Source organism: Hyla sarda, chromosome 3 (assembly GCF_029499605.1).
Source record: "Hyla sarda isolate aHylSar1 chromosome 3, aHylSar1.hap1, whole genome shotgun sequence".
Taxonomy (NCBI): domain Eukaryota; kingdom Metazoa; phylum Chordata; class Amphibia; order Anura; family Hylidae; genus Hyla; species Hyla sarda.
In genome coordinates this window covers 393,338,395-393,363,050 of record NC_079191.1, presented here as the reverse complement: position 1 = coordinate 393,363,050, position 24,656 = coordinate 393,338,395, and the positions used below count along the sequence as shown (strand labels likewise).

Here is a 24,656-nt window from a genome sequence, read left to right as displayed (position 1 = left end):
ATCATACTCTGCTTTAGTCACAGTACATGTTGGCATTCATGGTCTCCTCAATGAACTGTAGATTCTCAGTACTAGCAGCACTCATGAAGCCCCAGACCATGACACTCCGCCACCATGCTTGACTGTAGGTAAGACACGCTTTTGACACCATCTGAACCAAATAAGATTATCTTGGTCACATCGGACCACTGGACATGGTTTCAGTAATCCATGCCCTTAGTCTGATTGTATTCAGAAAACAGTTTGAAGGCTTTCTTGAGCTTCTTTAAAATAGGCTTCCTTCTGGGATGACAGCCAAGCAGACCAGTTTGATGCAGTGTGGGGTAAATGGTCTGAGCACTAGGCTGACCCCTCACCTTTTCAACCTCTACAGAAAAGCTGACAGCACTCATACGTCTATTTCTCAAAGTCAACTTCAGGATATGATGCTAAGCATGTGCACTCAACTTCTTTGGTTGACCATGGCAAGGCCTTGTCTGAGTGAAACCAGTCCTGTAAAATTGTTGTATGGTCTTGCCCACCATGTTTCAGCTCAATTTCAGGGTCTTGGCAATCTTCTTATAGCCTAGGCCATCAACATGTAGATCAACAATTCTTTTTTTTCTGATCCTCAAGAGAGTTCTTTGCCATGAGGTATCATGTTGAACTTTCAGTGACCAGTATTAGAGTGTGAGAGCGATAACACCAAATTTAAGACATCTGCGACTTTGTAACACTTAAGAGTTACATGACCCGGGGGAGGGAAAATGGCTAATTGGGCCCAATTTCCACATTTCTACTTAGGGGTGTCCTTACTTTTGTTGCCAAGGTTTAGACATTATTGGCTGTGTGTTGAGTTTTTTTGAGGAGACACAACATTAAACACTGTTATACAGGCTGTGCACTCAATACTTTACATTGAAGCAGAGTGTATTTCTTCAGTGTTGTCACATGAAAAGATAAAATAAATTATTTACCAAAGGGGGGGATGGACTTCCGTATGTAAGATACTGTACGTTTAATATTTCTATATTACTAATTTGCAATTATACTTGCAGATTTTCTTATAAATCCTGTTTATTGATTGGAATATGATGCCCCATGGTTATGCCATGTGCTGATCACTTGCCATATGTGCATAACACAATGTATTCCTTTTTAGATGTTTTAAGATATGACTTCTGCAATAAAGCTTTTGTATTAATGTTATTTCTTGGCTTTGGTGATTTTAGCCATTTTGATTTGTAGGTTTTTATGGGTCATAATGGGTTTGGCTCCCGATTAAAATATATGTCTCTTTTCGTAATGTAAATTGGAACCAGTCTCAAAATTTCTACTGCTTGCATGTCAGAAACACTTGCTTTTTGGTGATTTCATAAAGGGACACGACATTTGGAAACCCAGAAAAAGGATGAAAGCAATTAAAGTGTCCCTATCATTTAAAAAAAACTTTCACGTCACAGAGATATGTCAAAAGTCTTGATCGGTTGGGGTCTTGTTGAGCATACTTTACTCCCTGGCTCGCAGTAACCTCCATCCTGCAGCCCAATAGACTTAGACTAGTTCCACAGAAGGCAGATCGCTGTGACATGTCAAAGGTTTTTTTCAAATGACAGGGACACTTTAAGGTACACACAACCTAAAATATAGAAGGTATTATAAGATCCATTATTAGATATGATCTACTCTTACAGTAATTCTCTGTGTCAGCTTTCAGGTATTTGTTTCCAGCTACAGGAGAGCAGGAAGCATTACAGCCTATCTAGAATGACAGGTATATTAAAACATAAATAAATCAAACTATAAGGCCAGCAACATCTCTCACAATGAAACGGAACTTGACAAAGGATGTGTCTGGAGTCCAGAACTAGCTGAATAATGTCTCATGCTTCTGCACTATGTGAAAACCCTGGTGCCCATGAAATCTCCATAAAGATACAAAACAACAATACATATTATATTTTTTTTTTTTTACCAGATATGTACATTTATGTCCCTTAGATACCAGATTTACAAAGCATCACGTTTCAGTCCAGAATGCATCGACAGTTCATAATACATATATTTACAGGCAGTATTTAGTATTACAGTTCAGCCTCGAGCAGTGTATTAATGTCCAGTCAAGGTGATATATGGAACTCCATCAATCACTGGCTTGAGAGATATTTTCTAGATTATCCTCGTGAGAATCATCTTTTCTGGCAATACCATAGAGATGTAGCACATCAGAATACTGCAAGTAATCTTGAAGGCAGACAGGAAGAGGCAGTCGAGATATGTATTTATTAGACCGTAAATGTTCAGTTTTCAAGAGGGAGCGGACTTTAAGCCGACAGAGATGCATCAGTGATGGGAGGGATGCTGTGCATGGGGAAACAAATAAGAAAAAATCTGATTTTGAGAGGCAAACAAAACTTTGTAATTGAGTAACTTACAGTGTATAAACAATGCTGAGGCACATCCTTCTGCAAAAAGAAGTTTAAAGCATACCCGTCATTTCAAGGAAAATGCACAACTAATCCTCCTTCTATCCATTTCAGGGACAGGTATAAGAGGTGGGCCTTTTGCCAGTTGTAAACATACATGTACTTCCTTTCCCTTACTTCTCAATCACAGCACAACACCTACTTCTCTCTGCTAGGCTTTTCATATACAGCTGGTGAATAAGCTCTGAACAGGCTGCATTGTGCTAGGTGATGATTTACAGTACACAAGTATAGATGGCATGTGGAGGGGTTACTGATTACGTTGTATTTGTATAATGGAGTTATAGGTACTCTTTGTAATGCTGTATGGAGCCTTCATACTGTACTGCATTATGGAAATCTAGTGGAAGATGACAAGATATGTTTACTGTGGAGTCAGTCATTGTCAGGCCTCTATATGAAAAAGGGGGTACATAGTGGCCCCACAGACTACTATCCATAACATGGTACAGTTCTTGTTAACTGAGGGCTTGTATAGAATCATCACAGATGTCCGTATTGTTTTCTACAATACTTTCCTAGGCACCAAATGGATCACTCCTAACATATTGTCCACATTCTAGTTCTTTGATACATGATATCTATATTTCTTTTTTTATTCTTCATTTTTTTCCAGTATGCAATTGCTAGAGCTTCAACTGTACGCTGTTGTTATATTCCGTATTGAATAAAAACTGGATGTGGAAATAATTGTTTACCTTTTGGGCAAAGAAGCTATTACATCCTGGCTCTGGCTTTATGTGCTCTGCCTTGTCCAATTGATAATTTGGGATTTAACTAAATCTATTAACATTTTTATTGTAAAAACCATGAATGCAGTGTGCTGTATCCTGCTACTTTCAATTATCTTCCACGTTTGTGGCTGAGAAAGCACCGATGCCACTCTCCTCATTCACCTCTATCCTTGCATGACTCCGCTGAGTACACATCAAAAGAATTTTAAAGCCTCTTGCTTCATCTGTAACCTTTTCAATAGATATTTTACATAAGGATTATATTTCTTTTTGCATCTTCATGTTTTTTCCCACTGGATTACAGTGTGAGCACATTTATAAAGTTTGGACTGCTTGCAAGTATTAGACAGTCTTAAACCGAGCAGTTACAGTGTGTTCTGATAGGAGCCAGGAGGTTTATGATTGTCAGGCTTGTTATACAAGCTCAAGCTCCTCGCTAACTTTATGTGCTGACAGAAAACATTGGAAATCATCATTTATAAAGTCTGTCAGTGCTGGACTGTTAAAGAAAAAATTTAAAAAAATAAAAATATATATTTATTTCCATCCTATTTTGAACCTGAGTAGTTCTGAAACTTTTAAGATTGTTGTCGTAACTTTAAAATTTAAAGAAGAACCAGCACCTAAAGAAATAGCATGCGAGTTGGATCAAAACAGCAAAGCTTCATGGATTCGCAGACTGTTCACGTGGTTTTGTTGGGATCATTGACCTGTAGAGTGCTCACCATGGGTAAATGGTTTCGGAGACATTATCTCAGGGTGATCACTTATTACTGAAAATACCACGGCAAGCTTACCACAACTATGCCATAAGAAGTAGTAAAGTACATGCACTGCTTGGAATCTGACAGATAGCTACAATCAGTACAGACAATTAGGGGCAGCTGTCGAAGAGATTAATGAAAGGAAAACAGTTAGGGGTTAAAGCTAGCCAGAGTCCCTAATGTTGGTACTTCGCTCTGTACACTCCTATGTAGAACATGGAAAGACTTGATCATCAACAACTAAACTGGATATGTTAGGGGCAGAAATGGATGCTAGAAGAGAACTTCTAAAAGCTAGCCAAGTCTATCACTTTCAATTCCAACTTTCTAAGGACCAAACCATTGAGATTGATGGACGCACACAGGACCTCTACCCAGCTCTACAGTACCACAACAAACATTAACTTGGGCACTGTAAGTGGACCTGAGTAAGGCATGAGTTCATGCCGAAACGCGCTGTCCCCGTTATACCAATAAAAACATTTTATTGTCCTGTGCTGCTCGAGTCCTCGCTTCATGTTCTTGTTGTGCAGCGCCTCCACCAAACCGGCTTTTTTCTGCCTCATCTGTCTACCATTACCATCGGTCCCCATTATTGGGGTCCGATACCGGTAGGAGTGCTGAAGCCAACCATCACCATTGACCCAACCCGTGCTGATCGCCACACCAACCAATAATCGGTTGTACAAGGTGGGTATCTCACTGTGGTGTGGTGAAGGGCACAAACCAGCAGATACCCCTCATCAGGGAGCGCCCCCTGGGTTTTTTATCCTTCTCCAAGCATAGATGTGAATGGAAGTTGCACTGCAAGCTACCCATTTGGGAGTTATGGAAACAGCATGTCCCACAACAGCACCATTGGCTGTTCTATGTATTTTGGCCACAGAAATCAGGCGAGATGGAGCTTGGAGGCCCCTGATCTAAAAATGGGTGCATGTCCAAGAGGTGGAAACCACATCTATATGCCATAAATATTAGAGACAAGAATATCCCTTTAAGCCACATTGAATACCTGGTTGTCAACCAATGCACCATAGAACACACACGTTTCAAATGTATTTTTAAAGGTTACCATGACTTTTATATTTATATTTATTTACTTGATGGTATTTTTATTACCATGATACATCCATTCCATCCAATCTGTAAGCCATAGCTTCTGCAACTTTGATATCTTGGAGTGACAATGATCCATCTCAAAGGTTACCAACCATACCCAACATAATCAATTACCATGTAAAAGCAACCCACCCAGCATGCATGAGAATTCGGAGCAAACTTATAAACTTTATGGCTATGTTTACATTTGGAGTGGACACTCATCGGCCATAACACATAAATGAACAGAGCCAAATGGGGGTGAAGTGTCAGATATAATAATAGTAATCAGCAATAACATTAATCATGTCTATACGGATGTCTATGTTGTCAACTGTAGTAAATATGTAACATTATATTATATTTTTCTGCGGGTATATAAAAATGAAAAACCAGTGATACTTACCTACCTTGGTCCTCCTGCAGCTCCCGTTCCAGTTCCAGCTCCCGTTCCAGTGTTGCTCACAGCTTCTTCCTGCCTCAGTCATTCAACTAATCACTGGTCAAGATAGGACACCGCTGCAGCCAGTGACTGGCTGATTGAGCAGGTACAGCTCCAAAGTCTCATCTGGGAATCAGGGAGAATCGGTGAGCAGCTGGGGACAGGAAGTCACTGGAATGTGAGCTGTCGCAGACTGGGGAAGGTATGTTTTTTATTTATTTATTTATTTATTTATTTAAAAGACCTCCTTTAGCAAAACATTCAAAATTATTTCACTGGAATACCCTTTAATGTTACAGGTGACTGGTGTATATCTTCATACCTAACTGTACGGTTTCAGCTTTACTTTCCTCTACAGTCAAATCATGTTTATATTTGCCTGGAAAAATAGAAACTATTCTTTTAGCTGAAAACATAAACTTGAACAGGCACAGTTCACACATCCTCTTTCCTTCTGTGCTGTTGTAGATTTCAGTAAATGCCCTGAAGAGCTTTTCCCCCCTCTAATCCAAGGCACAGACAATTCATCTGACAGTTGTTTGCTTACCGAAATGCTTGTGTGGAATCCAGGTGAAGTGTTCTGCGTGGGTGGACAGGAGTTGCTCCATGTCTGCACAAAGCCTCTTCCAATTAGTGAACTCCAGAGTCAAATTAACAATGTCGTTATTTACAGAACCGATCCTGCACAACAAGAAATGATAGCAGGGTGTGATACAGCGTCCTGGAAATACACACTGCAATATAGCATCTCTATGTCTGGGTGAAATCACTCACCGCATACTGAATGGGCAGATAAACATATGAACCAAGAAGTGTGAAGGTAATGGAAGGGGGTCATAAATAATACACTTTTAGGGTAGGGTCACATGTGCCTCATTTTGCTGCATATTTTCTGCAGCTGATTTTGCTACCTATTGACTTCAATCAGTAGGAAAATATGCAGCAGCAATTACACGGCAAAATATGACACGTGTGACCCAATAGTTAATCAACATTATTCCAGGAGTATCTATACTCCATAAAAGAAGTTATCAAAGATTAAAAACGTTCTATAGCATTTGCAACAGATAGACTTCCTTATTTTTATAAAATATGGCATAAATGGCTGGAGATCAGCCTGCTTAATAAGCCCTCAAATTTGTTTGTTTTTCTTTTTATCCCCTCCACTTTTTTTTTTTTTTTTTTTTTAAGACGAGAAAGGAAATTACTGTTTTTTGGGTTGTATTGGTTATACTTCTGTGTGATCTGTTATGATATGCATATTGGAAATTATAAATAAAGAATTTAATAAGAATATGAAAAAAAAACTATAAAAAATAAAAGATTAAAAACAAAACATTGCATATTTATTAACAGTAGGGATGTCCCCACACCATTTTTTTTAAGACCGAGTACGAGTACCGATACTTTAATTCTAGTCCTCGCCGATACCAAGTACGAGTACTTTTATTTTAAATGGAATCTGACACCAGGGTGACCCAGTTTCTGGCTCTGCTTACCGTATGATATGTAGGTTCCTTGTTGTGTGCAATGGAGGCGGCTGCTGTAGTATGAGCCAAGATTTCTCTCTTCTCCATTGGGCAGAACAGGGAATTTGCATTGGCGGTGAGACTGATGTTCACATGGTGAGCAGCGGTAGAAACCGGGTCACCTGCACTATCTACATATAAATTCAAGTTAGTGCAGGTGACTCTGCTTTAAGATTGCCTTTAATAGTAGGTAGTATCCCCTTGCAGACATTAGCAGCAACCCCCTGGCATTCATTAGTAGCAGCCCCCCCTGCAGACAGCTGCCCCCCTATAGACTGCAGGCCCCCCCTTGTAGACATTAGTAGAAGCTCCCCAGTAGACCGCAGCCCCCCTTTAGACAGTGGGCCCCCATTTCAACCGCTGCAGCCCCCCCTTTAGACAGCAGCAGGCCCCTCCCCCTTTAGACCGCAGCAGGGCCCCCCTTTTAGACAGCAGCAGGGCCCCCTCTTTAGGCCCCCCTGTAGACATTAGTAGCAGCCCCCTCCTTGCAGAAAGCTCACCTGCGGCTGTCCTCTGTCGGGTGCTGCAGCTCCACTGACCCGTTCTCCCGTCCACATCATGGCATCCTATGGAGAAGCATGTGACATATACGTCACTCCGCTTCCCCCGTAGCGTTACGCTGGGCGCAGGGGAGGAGGTGGAGTGACATGTGTGTCACATGCTCCTCCATGGAACGCTATGATGCGGACAGGAGGATGGGAGAACGGGGCAGCGGAGCAGCAGCAGGTATCGGACATGGTATGGGGGACATTAAACGAGTCCCCGATACCATGCAAATGGATAGTATCGGCCTCGATACCGATACTAGTATCGGTATCGGGACATCCCTAATAAAGACAGCACCACACCTGTCCTCAGGATGTGTGTGGTATTGCAACTCAGTTCTATCGAAGTATATTGAGCCAATTGTAATACCAAACATAACCTGAGGACAGGTGTGGTGCTGTTTTTTTTATTTAACAAATCAATTGTTAACAATTGTTTCTCTATTCCTTTAACCCCTTAAGGACCAGGCCATTTTACACCTTAGAACCAGAGCGTTTTTTGAACATCTGACCACTGTCATTTTAAACATTAATAACTCTGGAATGCTTTTAGTTATCATTCTGATTCCGAGATTGTTTTTTCATGACATATTCTACTTTAACATGGTGGTAAATTTTTGTCGATACTTGCATCCTTTCTTGGTGAAAAATCCCAAAATTTCATGAAAAAATTGTAAATTTTGCATTTTTCTAACTTTGAAGCTCTCTGCTTGTAAGGTAAATGGATATTCCAAATAAAAAAAAAATTTATTCACATTTCCAATATGTCTACTTTATGTTTGCATCATAAAATTGGCGTGTTTTTACTTTTGGAAGACATCAGAGGGCTTCAAAGTTCAGCAGCAATTTTCCAATTTTTCACAAAATTTTCAAACTCACTATTTTTCAGGGACCAGTTCAGGTTTGAAGTTGATTTGAAGGGTCTTCATCTTAGAAATACCCCACAAATTACCCCATTATAAAAACTGAACCCCCCAAAGTATTCAAAATGACATTCAATCAGCGTTTTAACCCTTTAGGTGTTTCACAGGAATAGCAGCAAAGTGAAGGAGAAAATTCACAATATTCATTTATTACACTTGCATGTTCTTGTAGACCCAATTTTTGAATTTTTACAAGGGGTAAAAGGAGAAAATTTATACTTGTATTTGTAGCCCAATTTCTCTCGAGTAAGCACATACCTCATATGTCTATGTAAAGTGTTCGGCGGGCGCAGTAGAGGACTCAGAAGTGAAGGAGCGACAAGGGGATTTTGTAGAGTACGTTTTTCTGAAATGGTTTTTGGGGGGCATGAGACCCCTTGAGGAACATAACAAGGAATAAAGTGAGCCTTAATACCCCACAGGGGTTTCACGACTTTTGCATATGTAAAAAAAAAAAAAATTTTTTTCACTAAAATGTGTGTTTCCCCCCAAATTTCACATTTTTGCAAGGGTTAATAGCAGAAAATACCCCCCCAAAATTTGTAACTCCATCTCTTCTGAGTATGGAGGTACCCCATAAGTTGACCTGAAGTGCACTATGGGCGAACTACAATGTTCAGAAGAGAAGGAGTCATATTTGGCTTTTTGAGAGCAAATTTTGTTCGGGGGGCATGTCGCATTTAGGGAGCCCCTATGGTGCCAGAACAGCAAAAAAAAAAACACATGGCATACCATTTTGGAAACTAGACCCCTTGAGGAACGTAACAAGGAATAAAGTGAGCCTTAATACCCCACAGGGGTTTCACGACTTTTGCATATGTAAAAAAATAAATAATTTTTTTTCACTAAAATGTGTTTCCCCCAAAATTTCACATTTTTGCAAGGGTTAATAGCAGAAAATACCCCCCAAAATTTGTAACCCCATCTCTTCTGAGTATGGAGGTACCCCATAAGTTGACCTGAAGTGCACTATGGGTGAACTACAATGCTCAGAAGAGAAGGAGTCATATTTGGCTTTTTGAGAGCAAATTTTGCTCGGGGGGGGGCATGTCGCATTTAGGGAGCCCCTATGGTGCCAGAACAGCAAAAAAAAACACATGGCATACCATTTTGGAAACTAGACCCCTTGAGGAACGTAACAAGGAATAAAGTGAGCCTTACTACCCCACAGGGGTTTCATGACTTTTGCATATGTAAAAAAAAAAAAAAAAATTTCCACTAAAATGTGTTTCCCCCCAAATTTCACATTTTTGCAAGGGTTAATAGCAGAAAATACCCCCCAAAATTTGTAACCCCATCTCTTCTGAGTATGGAAGTACCCCATAAGTGGACGTCAAATGCATTACGGGAGCGCTACAATGCTCAGAAGAGAAGGAGTCACATTTGCAAATTTTGCTGAAATGGGGGGGACATGTTGCATGGACGTCTTCCTTTCTACTATTATCTGGGTGTACTCCACGCCAGTCCGTGCGCCTCCTGCAAAGGGTGAGCTGATACGAACTTTCTTAATGCAAGTCTGCATCACCCGTCATCAGGCACGGAGTGAAGCTTGCTCCATCCACCAGATGATAGAGGGTGCTGCAGGAGAGATCACTGGGGTTTCTAGCGGTGGAACCCCCGCGATCATACATCTTATCCCCTATCTTTTGGATAGGGTATAAGATGTCTAGGGGCGGAGTATCCCTTTAACGTGCACTTCATAAATTCCCAACCATTGCAAAGTGAAAGTTGCTTAGGCGTACTCACAAAAGTTGCACAAACAATTGTACGTGCGACTTTTGTACTAAATTTCTGGGGATTTTGAATTTTTTTACATTTATGCCATTCACCACACTGAATCCTGAGCATTATATTTTAATAGCTCGGATATATGTTGCATAGCATTACTCATAGTTATCAGCAATATGCTGATAAAGCCTGGCTCACCAGGCTCTAGCAGCAGATTGAGCCAGGACCCGTGCAGAGAAGGTGAGAAGAGCTCCAGTGGGGGAACAAACCAATCAGACCCCTGCACAGATGTTGTGGGGGTGCCAATCGGTTAGGGGGACAGCGATTGCAGCACTTAAGTGCCAAGATCGCTATTAATATCACGGCACTTAAAAAGTTAAAGACTGAGAACAGCAGGAACGGAATTCTCTGTCATTGACTTGCTTCATAAACTGTAAGGGAAAGCTAAATGGAGCAAAGTGTACAGATATTATAAATCAAAATATCAGATCCAGAGTGCTCTGGACCTCAGACTGGGCCAAATGACCTGCAAGACAATGACCCTAAGCACACAGCCAAGAAAACACAAGAGTGGCTTAGGGACAACTCTGTGAATGTCCTTTAGTGGCCCAGCCAGAACCCTGACCTCCACCCACATTTCTGGAGAGACCTGAATATGACTTTCACAGATGGTCCCCATCCAACCTAAGACATTGATAGTATCTGTGAAGAAAAATAGCAGAAGTCTAGGTGTGCAAACCTTGTGGCATTGTACCCGAGGTATAATATTTAATAAACTTTTTTTTAGCTGGACCAACCAGTGCGACTGCTGACAGATGACCAATAGGCACTAGAGAAGCTCTAGTGTCGAGGACAGCTGATTTCCCAGTCTATGTTGCCACAGTAAGCTCCATAAGCTTTACCATAACTGTACATCGAGGTGAGCTAAGTCAGTCAAAACTTTGCCAGGGTGTGAAAAAAGATAAAAGAATCTGGAAGCACACAGACAGATTTAGAATTTATAAATAAATACACAGTGACCTTTTACGAAAATACATTTCAGTGTCTTTTGGGGCCGAAGTCCACAAGCCTTTCACACTAACCTGAAATGACATCTGTCCTTTCATGTAGGCAATTGCCTTTTCCTCAGAGATTTCTGGTACATTGTCTGAGAACCAAAATTTTTAAGTAACCATCTACAGTAACTACATAGAGCACCTCCTGAGAACATTTATTGTTCACTTAGTCAAACATACTATGGCTTGACAGATCTTAGTATTGTGGATCTAGAGAAACATATTTTCCATGTTGGGGGCCCCCAGATCTGCTTGTCACTATGTAGGGAGTATGTAGGGACAGGTCCCATTGACAAGGAGAATGGTAATTCCTACTTGTCAATTTCTTTACACATTTCCAAGGAGAGTAATAAAGAGACAACACAATGCAAAGCTGTAAGGAAAGATGTTCCAGCAATGTTATCTTTTGGCGCATGTGTTTACTACAACAGACATGTCAGGAGAACATAGAGGTTTTCTTTAATCCACAATCATAGTCTGTGAGGTTACTCTGTTTCAATATCTTGTACTAAACACTCTGGTATTTTCTCGTTGCTTTCATATTTACACTCTTTAACCTTCCAACTATCTCACAGCAGCAGTATCTGTGGAATTACCTGTCACATTAAATATCCTATTAGTCTAAATAAGCTGATCTAACAGTATATATGATTTTGAGGGTAAATTAAAGTAAAAAAAATAATAATAAAATAAAATAAAAATGTAACTAAATATATTTTTATACAAGATATACATACACTGATTAGACAGCATTAAAAACCACATGTCTAATACTGTCTAGCCCCCCCACCCCACACACACCTTTTGCTATATAAACAGATGTGACCTGTCAAAAATGGACTCCACAAGACCTTTGAAGGTGTCTATGGTATTCTCCACAAAGACATTAGCAGCAAAATCCTGAAAGTCCTTAAAATTTAGGGTTGGGGGGGCTCAATGGATTGGATTTGTTTTCTCTTTATATTCTGAAGAGATCATAGGAAATGTGAGGCCAAGTCAACATCTTTGTTCCCCAACACGGATTTGGAACACTCTTGCTGAAAGATGGCACTGCCTTGAGAGCATGAAGGTGTTTATGGGTCTGCAACAATGTTAAGGTATGTGGTATTTGGTACAGTAAAATCCAAATAAATGGCATGACCTGAGGCTGACATCTTAGTCCATCCTGGAGCCATCTCTTCTGCAGATAAGAGGAAATCCATATCATATGAAAGAAAATGTACCAGGGAAACAACATTCTTTTACTACTGCATGGTCCAGGTCTGATGCTCATGTGACAATTATAGACTCTTTCAGTGGACAGGTATCAGAATGGGTACATTGAATGGTCTGCAGCTACACAGCCCAAAATGCCATAAGCTACAATGCATTGTGTGTTCTGACACCTTTCTTTCACAGCCAAATACAATAGCTTTTCTGTAGGATGGGACCATGAGTCTTGGGTGCCCATTAGCCTACTGGTTGTCCTTTCTTGGTCCACTCTTGGTAGGTACTAGCGACTGCACACTGGGATCACCCCACATGACCTGCTTTTTTCAAGATTCCCTGACCCAGTTGTGGTGATCACTGTTTGACCCTTATCAACGCTGTTCAGATCCTTACTACTGCCCATTTTTCCTTCTTCTTAAAAAAGTCAACTTCAAAAACAGACTCATTATACTGCACCACCTAACAGGCACCATTGCCACTAGATAATCAGTGTCATTCTCTTCACTTATCATAGCTTTTAATATGATGGCTGATGGGTGTATGTGATAATCATTTGGTTCATTAAAGATAATATCATTTTTTTGTTAAAAGTTAGTGTAAGCCCTGAGATAAAATGTTACATTCACTAAATGTGGCTATTTCTCCTTCTTTACCCAGGAGAGTCCAGAGTAGAGAGTGCTGTGACATACACCAATCCCGAGGAGGGGGCCAAGGTGGTTTGTTCTCTACAGCAGCTTTTTTTATGAACTAGAAAGTGATATCTTAGGCCCTGGAGACCCTGTGCTCTGGATGATGCCTGAGCTGCTACTTCTTTATGCTTTGTGAAGCTTGTTCAACTATACATAACATTGCTCCCATCTCTTACCAACTATGCCACAAGTAATAATACGTTTATCTGTCTGGTATGTTTGCACTACATGCACTAATTTCTTTTGTGTTTCTTCAATAAAATACATAACACTGAGAAACCACAGCATTGCTGCAACTAATGAGAAAAAGAAAGAACAATTAAACAGAATCCTAAAGCCAACTAAACTGTGATGTGACTAAAGTAACAATCCATGCGCCCCTAAAGGGAATGTGCCATCTGAAAATTACCTATTGTTTAAATCAAGTATTTATGTAAAACATATTTTTAAAGTGTACCTGTCATATCAGAGAAAAAAAAATAATGCTTATATGTGTTACTCACTAGGTCATGTAGATTAGTAACATAGTAACATAGTTTGTAAGGTGGAAAAAAAAAGACAAGAGTTCATCGAGTTCAACCTAAAATCCTTCTGTGTTGATCCAGAGGAAGGCAAAAAAAAAAAAAAACATGATGCTGATGCCAATTACCCCATGAGATGAAAATTTCCTTCCCGACCCCAATATGGCGATCAGAATAAATCCCTGGACCAATGTTCTATCCACATAAATCTACTATCCATAACCTGTAATATTGTTACTCTCTAGAAAAACATCCAGCCACCCCCCCCCTTCGAACCTGTTTATTGAGTCAAACCTCACAACATCATGCAGCAGATAGTTCCATAGTTTCACTGCTCTCAAAGTAAAGAATGTCTGTGATGATGGTAAAACCTTCTTTCCTCTAGACGTAGAGGATGCCCCCTTGTCATGGTTACTGGCCTAGGTATAAAAAGATCACTAGAAAGATCTCTGTACTGTCCATTCATATATTTGTACATTGTAATCAGATCATCCCCAAGACGTCTTTTCTCTAGACTAATTAACCCCAACCTTGATAACCTGTCTTGGTCCTGTCATCCTCCCATACCATCAATTATCTTTGTCGCCCTCCCCTGCACCCTCTCCAGTTCAGCCATGTCCTTCTTATATACAGGTGCCCAAAATTGGACACAATACTCCATATGTAGCCTGACTAGTAATTTATACAGCGGCAAAACGATGTCCTTGTCCCGACCCTCTATACCTCTCACTATGCCTTTGATACATCCCATGACTTTGTTAGCCTTGGCAGCCGCTGCCTGGCACTGATTGCTAAAGTCGAGTTTACTGTCCACCAGTACTCTCAAGTCTTTTTCGGTAAACATTTGACCTAGTTTCTTATTATTTAGCACATAATTGTACATTTTGTTTTTACGGCCCAAGTGCATAACCTTACATTTATCCACATTAAACTACATTTGCCATGTCTGTGCCCAAGCCTCCAGCTTCCCCAGATCCCTCTGTAATATTATGTTATCATCCTCTGTGGTAATCACCCTACCCAGTTTGGTGTCATCTGCAAATATAGAAATTCTACTTTTGTAATCCCTCTAAAAGGTCATTAATAAACATATTATAAGGAATTGGAACCAGTACTGACCCCTGTGGTACCCACTTGTAACTGTCACCCAACCAGAGTAAGTTCCATTGATACTCACCCTTTGCTTCCTGTCACTGAGCCAGTTGCCAACTCATTTATATATGTCCTCCCCAAGTCCCAGCATCCTCATTTTATGTACTAACCTTTTTGTGTGGCACAGTATCAAACACCTTAGAAAAGTCCAGATATATAACATCCACAGCTTCACCCCGATCCAATCTATAACTGACCTTTCCAATAGAAGCAGAATCAGATTAGTCTGACAGGACTGATCCCGCATAAACCCGTGTTGGTGCTGTGTCAGAAGGTTATTTTGATTAAGATATTCCAGAATAGCATCTCTCAGAAAACCCTCAAAAATCTTACCCACTACAGATGTTAAAGGGGTACTCCGGCGCAAAAAATCTTATCCCCTATCAAAAAGATAGGGGATAAGATGTTAGATTGCGGGGATTCTGCCACTGGGGCCCCCCCTGTGATTGCCAATGCGGCACCCGGTCATCCATGCACGGAGCGAATTCCGTGCCGGACGACTGGCGACTACAGCCGTCGTGCCCTCTCCATTCCGGTCTATAGGAGGAGGCATGATGGCTATGTACTAGCAGTCACGCCCCTCCCATAGACATGAATGGAGGCGGCGTGGCGTTACTTCTCAAACACGGACACTCCATTCTCCCGTGTTCCAGATGTCGATGCTGTCGGCCCGGAGATCGCGAGAGGCCCCAGCGGTGGGTTCCCTGCGATCTTACATCTTATCCCTGATCCTTTCATTAGGGGATAAATGTTTTGCACTGGAGTACCCCTTTCAACTTACATGCCTATAGTTCCCAGGATCCCTTTTTGAATATTGGTACCACATTTGCTGAGCGCCAGTCCTGTGGAACAATCCCTGTCACTATAGAATCTTTAAATATAAGGAATAGGGGTCTGTCTAGCAAAGTATTTAATTCTTGCAAAAACCTGGGATGGATGCAATCTGGGCCCGGTGATTTGTGTGTTTTAATGTTACTAAGGCGGCACCTCACCTTTTCTTTTACTTTATTCCCTCTCCTGTTATTGGACATTGGATTTTCATTTGTAAATACAGTAAAGAAGAATTCATTTAGTAGATTGGCCTTTTCCTCATCCTCCTCCACCATTACTCCCATATCAATTCTTAAGGGGCCAACATTTTCAGCTTTAAATTTCTTATTATTTATGTAAGTGAAGAATATTTTGGGGTTCTTTTTACTTTCTATGGTAATTCTTCTCTCTGCTGTAATTTTTGCTAGTTTTATTTCTTTTTTTTACAGATTTTATCTTTCTCCTTATAATTCTTTAATGTTTCCCCACTAACTTCTTGTTTTAGTAGTCTAATTGCTTTCCTTGTTATTTTTTCCATCTACAGATGAGAGCTTGTTTTTTGCTTGACCAATTGTACTTTATAATGACACCTTTTATTTTACCATAAAATGTATGGCGCAAAAAAATAAATAAGAAGTATTATGTAAAAGGTGCATTTTTTGTGGTAAAATGAGTGATGTATTTATAAAGTACAACTGGTCTCTCATAAAAGAAGCCTTATATGGCCCTGTAAATGAAAGAAAGAAAAAAGTTATGGATTTTAAAAGGCGAGGAGGAAAAAATGTGGATGCAAAAAAGAGAAATTGTTGTCATAAAGGGGTTAAAAAAAGCCCAGGAAAGATGACTGCTCTCATTATAATGTACTAAAAATTTTATTCTATTACAATCAGAAGGTAGAAACAGATTTAAAAAAATATATATAAATTTTGTATGTGGATCAAATCAGTTAAAAAAAAAAAAATTTAAAAAACAACCTTTCACATTGGGCTGTGTTTTTTATGCTCCAAAAAGTTCTTGGGGCAATGTATTCATAGCCCACCATTCACTTCATGGAGGCCTAAGTAGAGTCTTCTTTGAGCCAGGCTGGTACACATGGGTATAGCTTTATTTTACTTATATAGTATAGTGGAGTATACCGCACTTAAATATACATATATATTTTATTTATTTATTAACAACTAGTTTAAAATGCATATAAATTTATTACGCTTCAGTGACCATAAGTGGACTGGGTGGACATATAACTGGACACTGCTTAGGTCCAAGACCCTGTATCTTTTGACGTTCCAATGATTAGCTGTGTCACATCTTAACCCCTTAATGACCAATGATGTGCATTATCATCATGGGGCTGTAAAGGTTGTATAGCTCGGGACTATAGAGTGGCCCAATCCATACCCGATAGCTGAGGGCCACCAGACATGGCGTGATCTCTGTTGTTGGCTATTTTAAATGTTTAGATGCTGCTGTCAAAACAGACACATGCAATGTACCATGTGATTTCGGTGAGTAATAGTGTGTCACTCAGTAAAACTCATGGTTAGTAGATGTGTCCTTCAATTATACCGTAGAGAAAACTGCTGTAAACACCAGATATTTAACTCTCATATAAATCATGAGTGATAGCTTTCCAAAGCAATATAGTATCACAGCCGAACGACAACACCGCAGCAAGTTTAATTAGTAAACACTTCTAATTTCATTGGAAACACTTTTAATTTGGCGTGAGTTTTTTTTTTTCACCCGCTTTGGCTGACTTGCAAGTATTTTATATATCACGCCTGTCTTAAGCCTTTTCAGAGTATCCAATTTGCAGACTATATTGTGACAGGCAATTATTTCACCGAGTAAATCTTTCGAACTTCAATCTCTAATTTTTCTGTGTGTATATTTTGTCACGCTTGAAAATAATGAGAACAATCAAAAGTAAATGCCATGTCTACTGCTAGTTGATGAGGTGTTATTTTTATTGTTGAGCTGCATTTATAAATCGCGGAAGCCTAAAATATTACACTGCTAAAAGGTTTATTACTCTATGCTATTGTTAGTCAGACTCCAGGTTAAACTTTGGAATGAATAAAAACAGAACTGGTTTTTCTCCATCAACTGATACTGTACCTAACCCTGACATTTCCATCTCGGTATGTGGTACTACCATAACTCCCGGGCAGCAGGCTCGCTGTCTTGGAGTTATACTTGACTCTGATCTGTCTTTCACTCCCCATATTCAGTCTCTTTCACGTTCTTGTCACCTGCATCTCAAAAACATTTCCAGAATCCGCCCATTTCTCACTACTGAAACTGCTAAATCTCTCATTATTGCTTTGATTCCCTCCCGCCCCGCCTGTAACTCTTTACTAATAGGCCTTCCTTTCTCCAAACTCTCTCCTCTCCAGTCCATCCTTAATGCCACAGCCAGACTCATCTTCCTCTCCAGCCGCTACACCGACGCCTCCTCCCTGTGCCAGTCACTACACTGGTTACCAATTCAGTCCAGAATACAGTACAAAATCCTCAGTCTCACCCACAAAGCTCTCTCTACAATGCTGCACCTTCCTACATCTCCTCTCTCATCTCTGTCTACCATCCTACACGTTCTCTCCGATCTGCTAATGATCTCACACTAACATCTTCTATAATCCGAACTTCTCACTCCCGTCTGCACCGGTTCTCTGGAATGCTATCCCTCAATCCCTCAGACTCAACAACAACATCCATAGTTTCAAACGTGGCCTAAAAACACATCTCTTCAGACAGGCCTATAACATTCTCTAATTGGCCTCAACATATCCTCAACATATCCCCACACCTCTTGTTTGAATAGCTATTGTGTAATATTATGTCTGATACTTGTCTGTTTGTACCCCATAATTGTAAGCGCTGCGGAATCTGTAGGCGCTATATAAATAAATAAAAGAAATAAAATAAAATAATGAATTATTGCGGCAAAAAAATTATTTGCTGGAAAAAAAAACTAACAAAAAACCTTTGCCTGCCACTGTTTTAAGCTAAAATCATATGTTATAACATCACATAGCCATCAGATATTGAAATAAGCAAGGGGTGTGCATCTGCTGTGCTATCGAACCGGTTTGGCTTTGGGCCAAGGCTTGGAGCAGAGTCTAAGTATCCACAGGTCTGCACCCTTTATCCCACTCCAGGATGCTAAATCTGGACTTCTGCTGCTAATGGGTACCAACTGGCCCAGCGGACCATATGATACCAGTGGTGGCACAACGAGTCAGGCAAGTACACACAGTCAGAAGTCTGGGTCAAATACAGGACAGGCTTAGTCAGTATTAAGCAAGAAGATAGAGGCAGAAGGCACAACTTCAGGGTCAACAATCCAAGTTGGCAACAGAAGAGACATGGTACAGGATGGATTAGGCAGAGATGGTAACCAGGAAATGGGCATGGGTCAATACATAAGAAAACAGAACCAAGGTCAGAACACCTTAACTAATGGGCACAAGCAACGACAATGCTCAAGCACCAGATCCTTTAAAATCGAACCCGGCCAACTAGGATAAGTGGAAAAGAATCCCACTGTTTGAGCACCTGCCCTTAAAATGTGTGAAAAAGTGTGGCCAGCCTCTATTTTTATATATATATATATATATATATATATACACACACACGTATAATTGTACACCGATCCTAAGGGCAAAACACAAGAAAACAAAGACTCCCAAGATCAGATTGTATTTTAAATACAAATGTATTGGGCCAAATTTACATGCAGCAGCACTGTTGCAGAGATTTCTGTGAGAGCCCTATTCATCTAAAAGGGGCTTGCAGAAGTCCACACATTTGCCAACAAAACAACTCTTATGAGTATTGTATAAAATTTATCATGTGTGAATATATCCTCAGGGAACTCCTATTCTAGCAGCTGTTATATACTGTAAAGTTCATTTACTTTGGCTGACCAAATACACTGATTTTAGTGAAATAATACAACAAGCTAATCTGTATGGGGACCTTGTGACTCTGTACCAATGAAAGATGGCAATGGAGAGAAGGGTCGTGCAAAAGTGGGACTGGCAGTGCCCTACTGTTATAAATACAATTTGACAGTACAATCAAAAATGTAAAAAAAAAAGATAAAAATAAATAAAATATCACCAATATTAAGTACGACAGGATTGATGAGAGAACACCCACCCACCCTGCTCTACTAATCACAAAAATAGGGGTCCCTTAGCCCTGGGTGAATGGTGCAGTGCTTGCTCTATTTGTACTCTAAAAGACATCTAACAATAGCCAAGTACAGCTATTCGGAAGTGAACGGCACAGCGGTCAAGCATGCGCACTGCTATCGCATTCACAACAGGCTTCGCAAGTGACAACAGGCTTCTGTTCTTTTGATCGGTAGGTTTTAATCTTGGAATAATATCGTTATAGGAGAAGTATCATGAAGAAAAACATAGGATAGGGGAGATACGTTTTAGGACCCCCAACATGTTGGCCGCACTTACCACCGCTTAATGCAAGGAACGGAACACCCCCTTCCCACGGAGAGAGGGGGTCCCATGTACGAGTTCACGAGGGGGGGGTCGGATCCCCCGCAATTAAAATCTTATCCCCTAACCTTTAAATACAGGATATGTTTTGTTGCATGATAGATCTCCTTTAAGCTATCACCACACTTATCAAATTTAATAAAAACACCAGCAGACTGATGAGAATCCTCTTTGCTATGGATGGTTGCACCATTAAAGTTACACTACTTGGAATAACATACAATAGTATTTTAGACTGCCCACCAAAAGCCCTTCCTTTCCTAGTCTATATTATTTGGCCTCATGTTTCTCAGGCTCATTACTACAGTGATAATGTGCGGTCAGACAATCATCAGGCAATTACCCAGAATGTGTCCTATGCAAATTCACTAATTAATTGTTGTCCGCTGCAATATTAAATGTGGATCCGTACAACTCTGATAAGGTTTCTCCTGCCCAAGGTCAGGTAGCCTTGTTAATAAGTAATGTGGCAGCTTATACTGTTTGAGGTATTATTAATGAAAAGGAAGATAATTCCTTCAGGTCATTAAGGAACAGTTCCATTTTCTACCTCTCAGTGACTCAGGAGCGTAAGTAGGATTTTCTGAAGGGTGGGGCATCACACCATGACTACATATTATCACCATTCTGTTAGCAAATATTAAAAAAAAGACTATACACAGACCAATAGCCAGTACAGTGGTAGATTCCAGCTTTACACATTTCAAAGACCGTATAAGTGATTACAGTGCAGTTATATCCACTGACTCATGGATGACATCTTCTCTTATCGGGGTTGGTCACTTTACCTTTTCATGTGGCCCAGAATGATTTGTTTCAACCACAACACATCCACTGTAAACCTGCCAGACAGAAATCTTTGACTTCACACTTTTCCAGCACACTGCTTACCTTCCCCCCATTTATAGAGCCCCAAACAGTAAAATAGTTGTGGGTGGAGTGAGGGATAGAAAGGTCTCCTCAATAAGTTGGTAGGTTGCTCCAGTAAGTAGAAAGGTCCCCTCAGTATGTAGTTTCTTCCAATAGGTAGGTGCTACCAATATGTCTTTCCTAATATTTAGGTGTCCCCTAAGTAAGTATTTTCCCCAGCATATAGATCCCCAGAAAGTAGTAATCCCCCAGACCTGCCTCCCCCAATTATAGGTCCCCAGTAGGTAGACTCCCACCACTGTAAGTATACTTTTTTTTTTCCAAATATATAGATATATGTATGATTAGTTTCCATGTCCGCTCTTGAACAGATATTTTCCAGAGAGCCTCCTGAATGAGTATGCATGTCAGTATAGAGAATATATATGTATTTAATTTACCTACAAATGTCAAATCTTTATTTCCTATTCATAAACCGCATGCATATTCTGTAAACCTAATATCAAAAGGCAATCGCTGTGAACCGAAATGACAGGAAAGTAATCTACTGTGTATAAAAGTGACATAAAGACCAAAATGTAACAACTCTCACCATGCAGCATCCAGCAAAGGTCTGGGATCAAGTCCGGCCAGGAGCAAATAGGGCAGCCATTCTTTGTAATGGCTTTTAGATGACCGTTTAAATGCATCAAGTTCATCCCCAGAAGGCAGAGGGCAATCGTGACTTAGAAAGTAGCGAAATAAAGGAAAATTGTTGTATTCCAAACAGCTCTGTAAATAACAGCTCGACAGCTGGAATCCATATTTGAGGAGAATTGGAGCCATTACCGAGTGCCTAAAACAAGACAGAAGCAGTTCAGCACCTGATGAAACCTTTGATTATTGGATATTAATAGGTTAATAATCATTGCTTCTATATTATCGGACACTTAGGGTATGTTCACCTTATGGAATATCCGTGCCGAGCTCCACATTAGAACTTCACACGGAGATTCCGCAGCAGCAAAATCCCATTGAAATCTGCCACACAGTGCACATGGTGGAAACATCTGCTACAGAAATCGCAACTATGGAGTCCGCACGGAAATGCATTGCTCTCTATGAGATGGCGCATTTTGAGCAGTCCTAGCGCCACCATATTCTGCCAGTGATCCGCTGTCAGGAGGGGAGTGTCCATGTGGACATTCTCCTGTGTAAACATAGCCTTAGAATCATGAACCTAACAATAATACATCATGTTAGAAGATTACATTGATGGAGGTGAAAATCACCAGTTTCTGACACAACACAGACACTTCTATGTTTCCCAACTAGGGTGCCTCAAGCTGTTACAAAACTACAACTTCCAGCATGCCCGGACAGCCAAAGGCTGTCCGGGCATGCAGGGAGCTGTAGGTTTGCAAGAGCTGGAGACACTTTGATTGTGAAACACTGGCCTAGAACATAGTGTCTGAGATTATCTAAGTCAGAAAAATCCCAACAGAACCAAAGTGCTATATGGAGAAAATAAGTTTCTTTACTTAAAAAATCAGTGAGTGCCCAAGGTGACTTTTTTTTTTCTATCCTCCTGCCCCATTAGGCCTCTGCCTACTATCATTACTCTTTTCAACAGACTAAGAAAACACCAGAACTATGCATTCCTCATATCTTTTGCAACGCTCTATACATAAATGTCACACCCCTTGATGAAGCAGAAAGGAAGCGAAACGTACGTTGGGGTATGCGATGATTGTGTCAGCACTGTACAGGACTGTTATCTTTATTCTCTAGATCCCCTCTAGAGCTGTTTCTTGCAGAGATTTGATTTAGTATGTATGCCTTGCTGCCCTGTTTTCTCTTCATGCAGTACAGATTCCTGTCTTCACTTATATATGCAACTGATCCTTTATGACCTATTATTCTCAAACATTCTTACGTAACTATGTTTATTGAATAAAGATTGTCTTAATTGTATTTATGCTGTTGGTGCTTTATCTTCTGTGTTAACACATACATACTGCAACAGACTCTCCTTATACAGCAGTGCTCAGCAGGGTATAGAATACAAAGTGGTCCACAGAGCAATCCAATATCCTCCAGAAGTAAATGAACAAATAAACTGTGGCAATCTACACTAAGGAAAAGGAACGGTAACAGGAATTTATTCAGGTCAAATGGTCAGGATCACAGCTGACAGGAATGATGGCTGACCCCACACAGCACACTTCCTATGACCTTCTGCAAAGTCCCACCCCTTAAACAGTAACAACTTTAATCAGATTATAGTACATAGACAAACACCAAAAAATAAGACTAAAGATTTAAAAACAAAATCAATATGGATAAATGACCTTTATAATGTACAATATATACAGCAATAAAAGGTACCAAACTCTTTTTATATTATCAAATTTAACTCTTAAAGCTCCTTCAGACCTGATTCTGGCCCAATCATTTAAATTTTAGCATCAGCTCAGTCTTTTTTGTTCAACTGTGATGATCCTTTCCCAAATCCATTTTACCAATGCATTTTAACTCTATAAATTGCAAACTGAAAGTGTCTCCTAAGTGAAATGTACGCACCTGTTCTAGGAGTCTGGGACTGCCTTTCCCCATTCTCACAGATCTGAAATGCTCTGCATACTGCTTATAAAGAGGCTAGATAGGCTTGCATTTATTATAATGGCCACAACCGCAGAGCACCACATATGCCACATACCCTACACCCAAAGATGCATTAAATGGGATGTTGGACTGTTCTCCTTTTTCTACCATGTCCTACAGAAATGTAAAACGTTTTAGAGCAGCAAGTTGGAGAAATAAAAGCACACAGCCACATGCTTCTCCCAGCTGTATCTAACAATTAGACGAGCGAACTTTAGAAAAATTCGATTAGTCCGTTTTGCCAAATTTTCCGGAAAAATTTGGTTCGGTCCAAATTTATTCACAGCGAATCTGTATTAAAAACAGCTATGTCTAGCCTACAGAGAGCCTCAATAGGGGTGTAGAACACTTTGCTTTGTTCCAACACGCATAGGGAGTGTGCTGTGTTAGTGAAATAATACTGTTATTCCTGACCTGCAGATTACAGGCATCGCTATTAGAATCACTGCCGCAGCGCATCTGTATGTGGCAGATTTTTATGTAATTTTTATTTAATTTAATTTGAATTTATTTAATTTTTTTTGATTACCCATTCTGGTGAGCATCAAGCTGGATGTCTGCCGCGAGGAGAGCTATCGCCTATTCCAGCCCCTGCCTCTCACCCCCATAGTCTGAGTGTCCACTTGAAAAGGGAGGGACTGCAGTACCAGCAACAGGAGCACATTCAGCTTCTGTGCCATTGGATAAGTGGGCGCATAAAGCTAGAAGTGGCTGTAGTGAAAAAGCTTGCACTTGTATCTTAAATTCGAGCTGGCAGTCCATGGCCATGCTAGATACCAACTGTTCCAGCCCCTGCCTCTCAGCACCCCCCTGACCGTTAAGGTTCATTGTTATCGTTTCAAGCTGATTCATTGCATTCTTGTGATAATTCCACAGGTAATATAACGGCAACAACCATAGGGCCTCAGTCTTGAAAAGATTACATACATTTTTTTTAATTTAAGATTGATATTAGA

At 40.3% G+C, this 24,656-nt stretch overlaps 1 protein-coding gene across 5 annotated transcripts in view; it reads right to left on the bottom strand.

Moving 5' to 3' along the window:
- Positions 1-930: 930 nt before the first annotated feature.
- The window catches only part of ASB3 (ankyrin repeat and SOCS box containing 3), a 118,351-nt gene continuing 94,625 nt past the window's right edge, over positions 931-24,656 (bottom strand). For 2 of the 5 annotated variants that reach the window (XM_056568020.1, XM_056568023.1), the window contains exons 8-11: positions 21,650-21,892; positions 20,976-21,029; positions 6,051-6,184; positions 931-2,340 (exon numbers count right to left, since the gene is read on the bottom strand). In XM_056568020.1, coding sequence (XP_056423995.1) covers positions 2,123-2,340; positions 6,051-6,184; positions 20,976-21,029; positions 21,650-21,892 — 649 coding nt within the window. In that variant the 3' untranslated portion in view covers positions 931-2,122. Of the gene's footprint in view, positions 2,341-5,632; positions 5,883-6,050; positions 6,185-20,975; positions 21,030-21,649; positions 21,893-24,656 lie in introns of those variants that run through there. The other 3 variants (XM_056568022.1, XM_056568024.1, XM_056568021.1) reach the window with 3 other exon arrangements.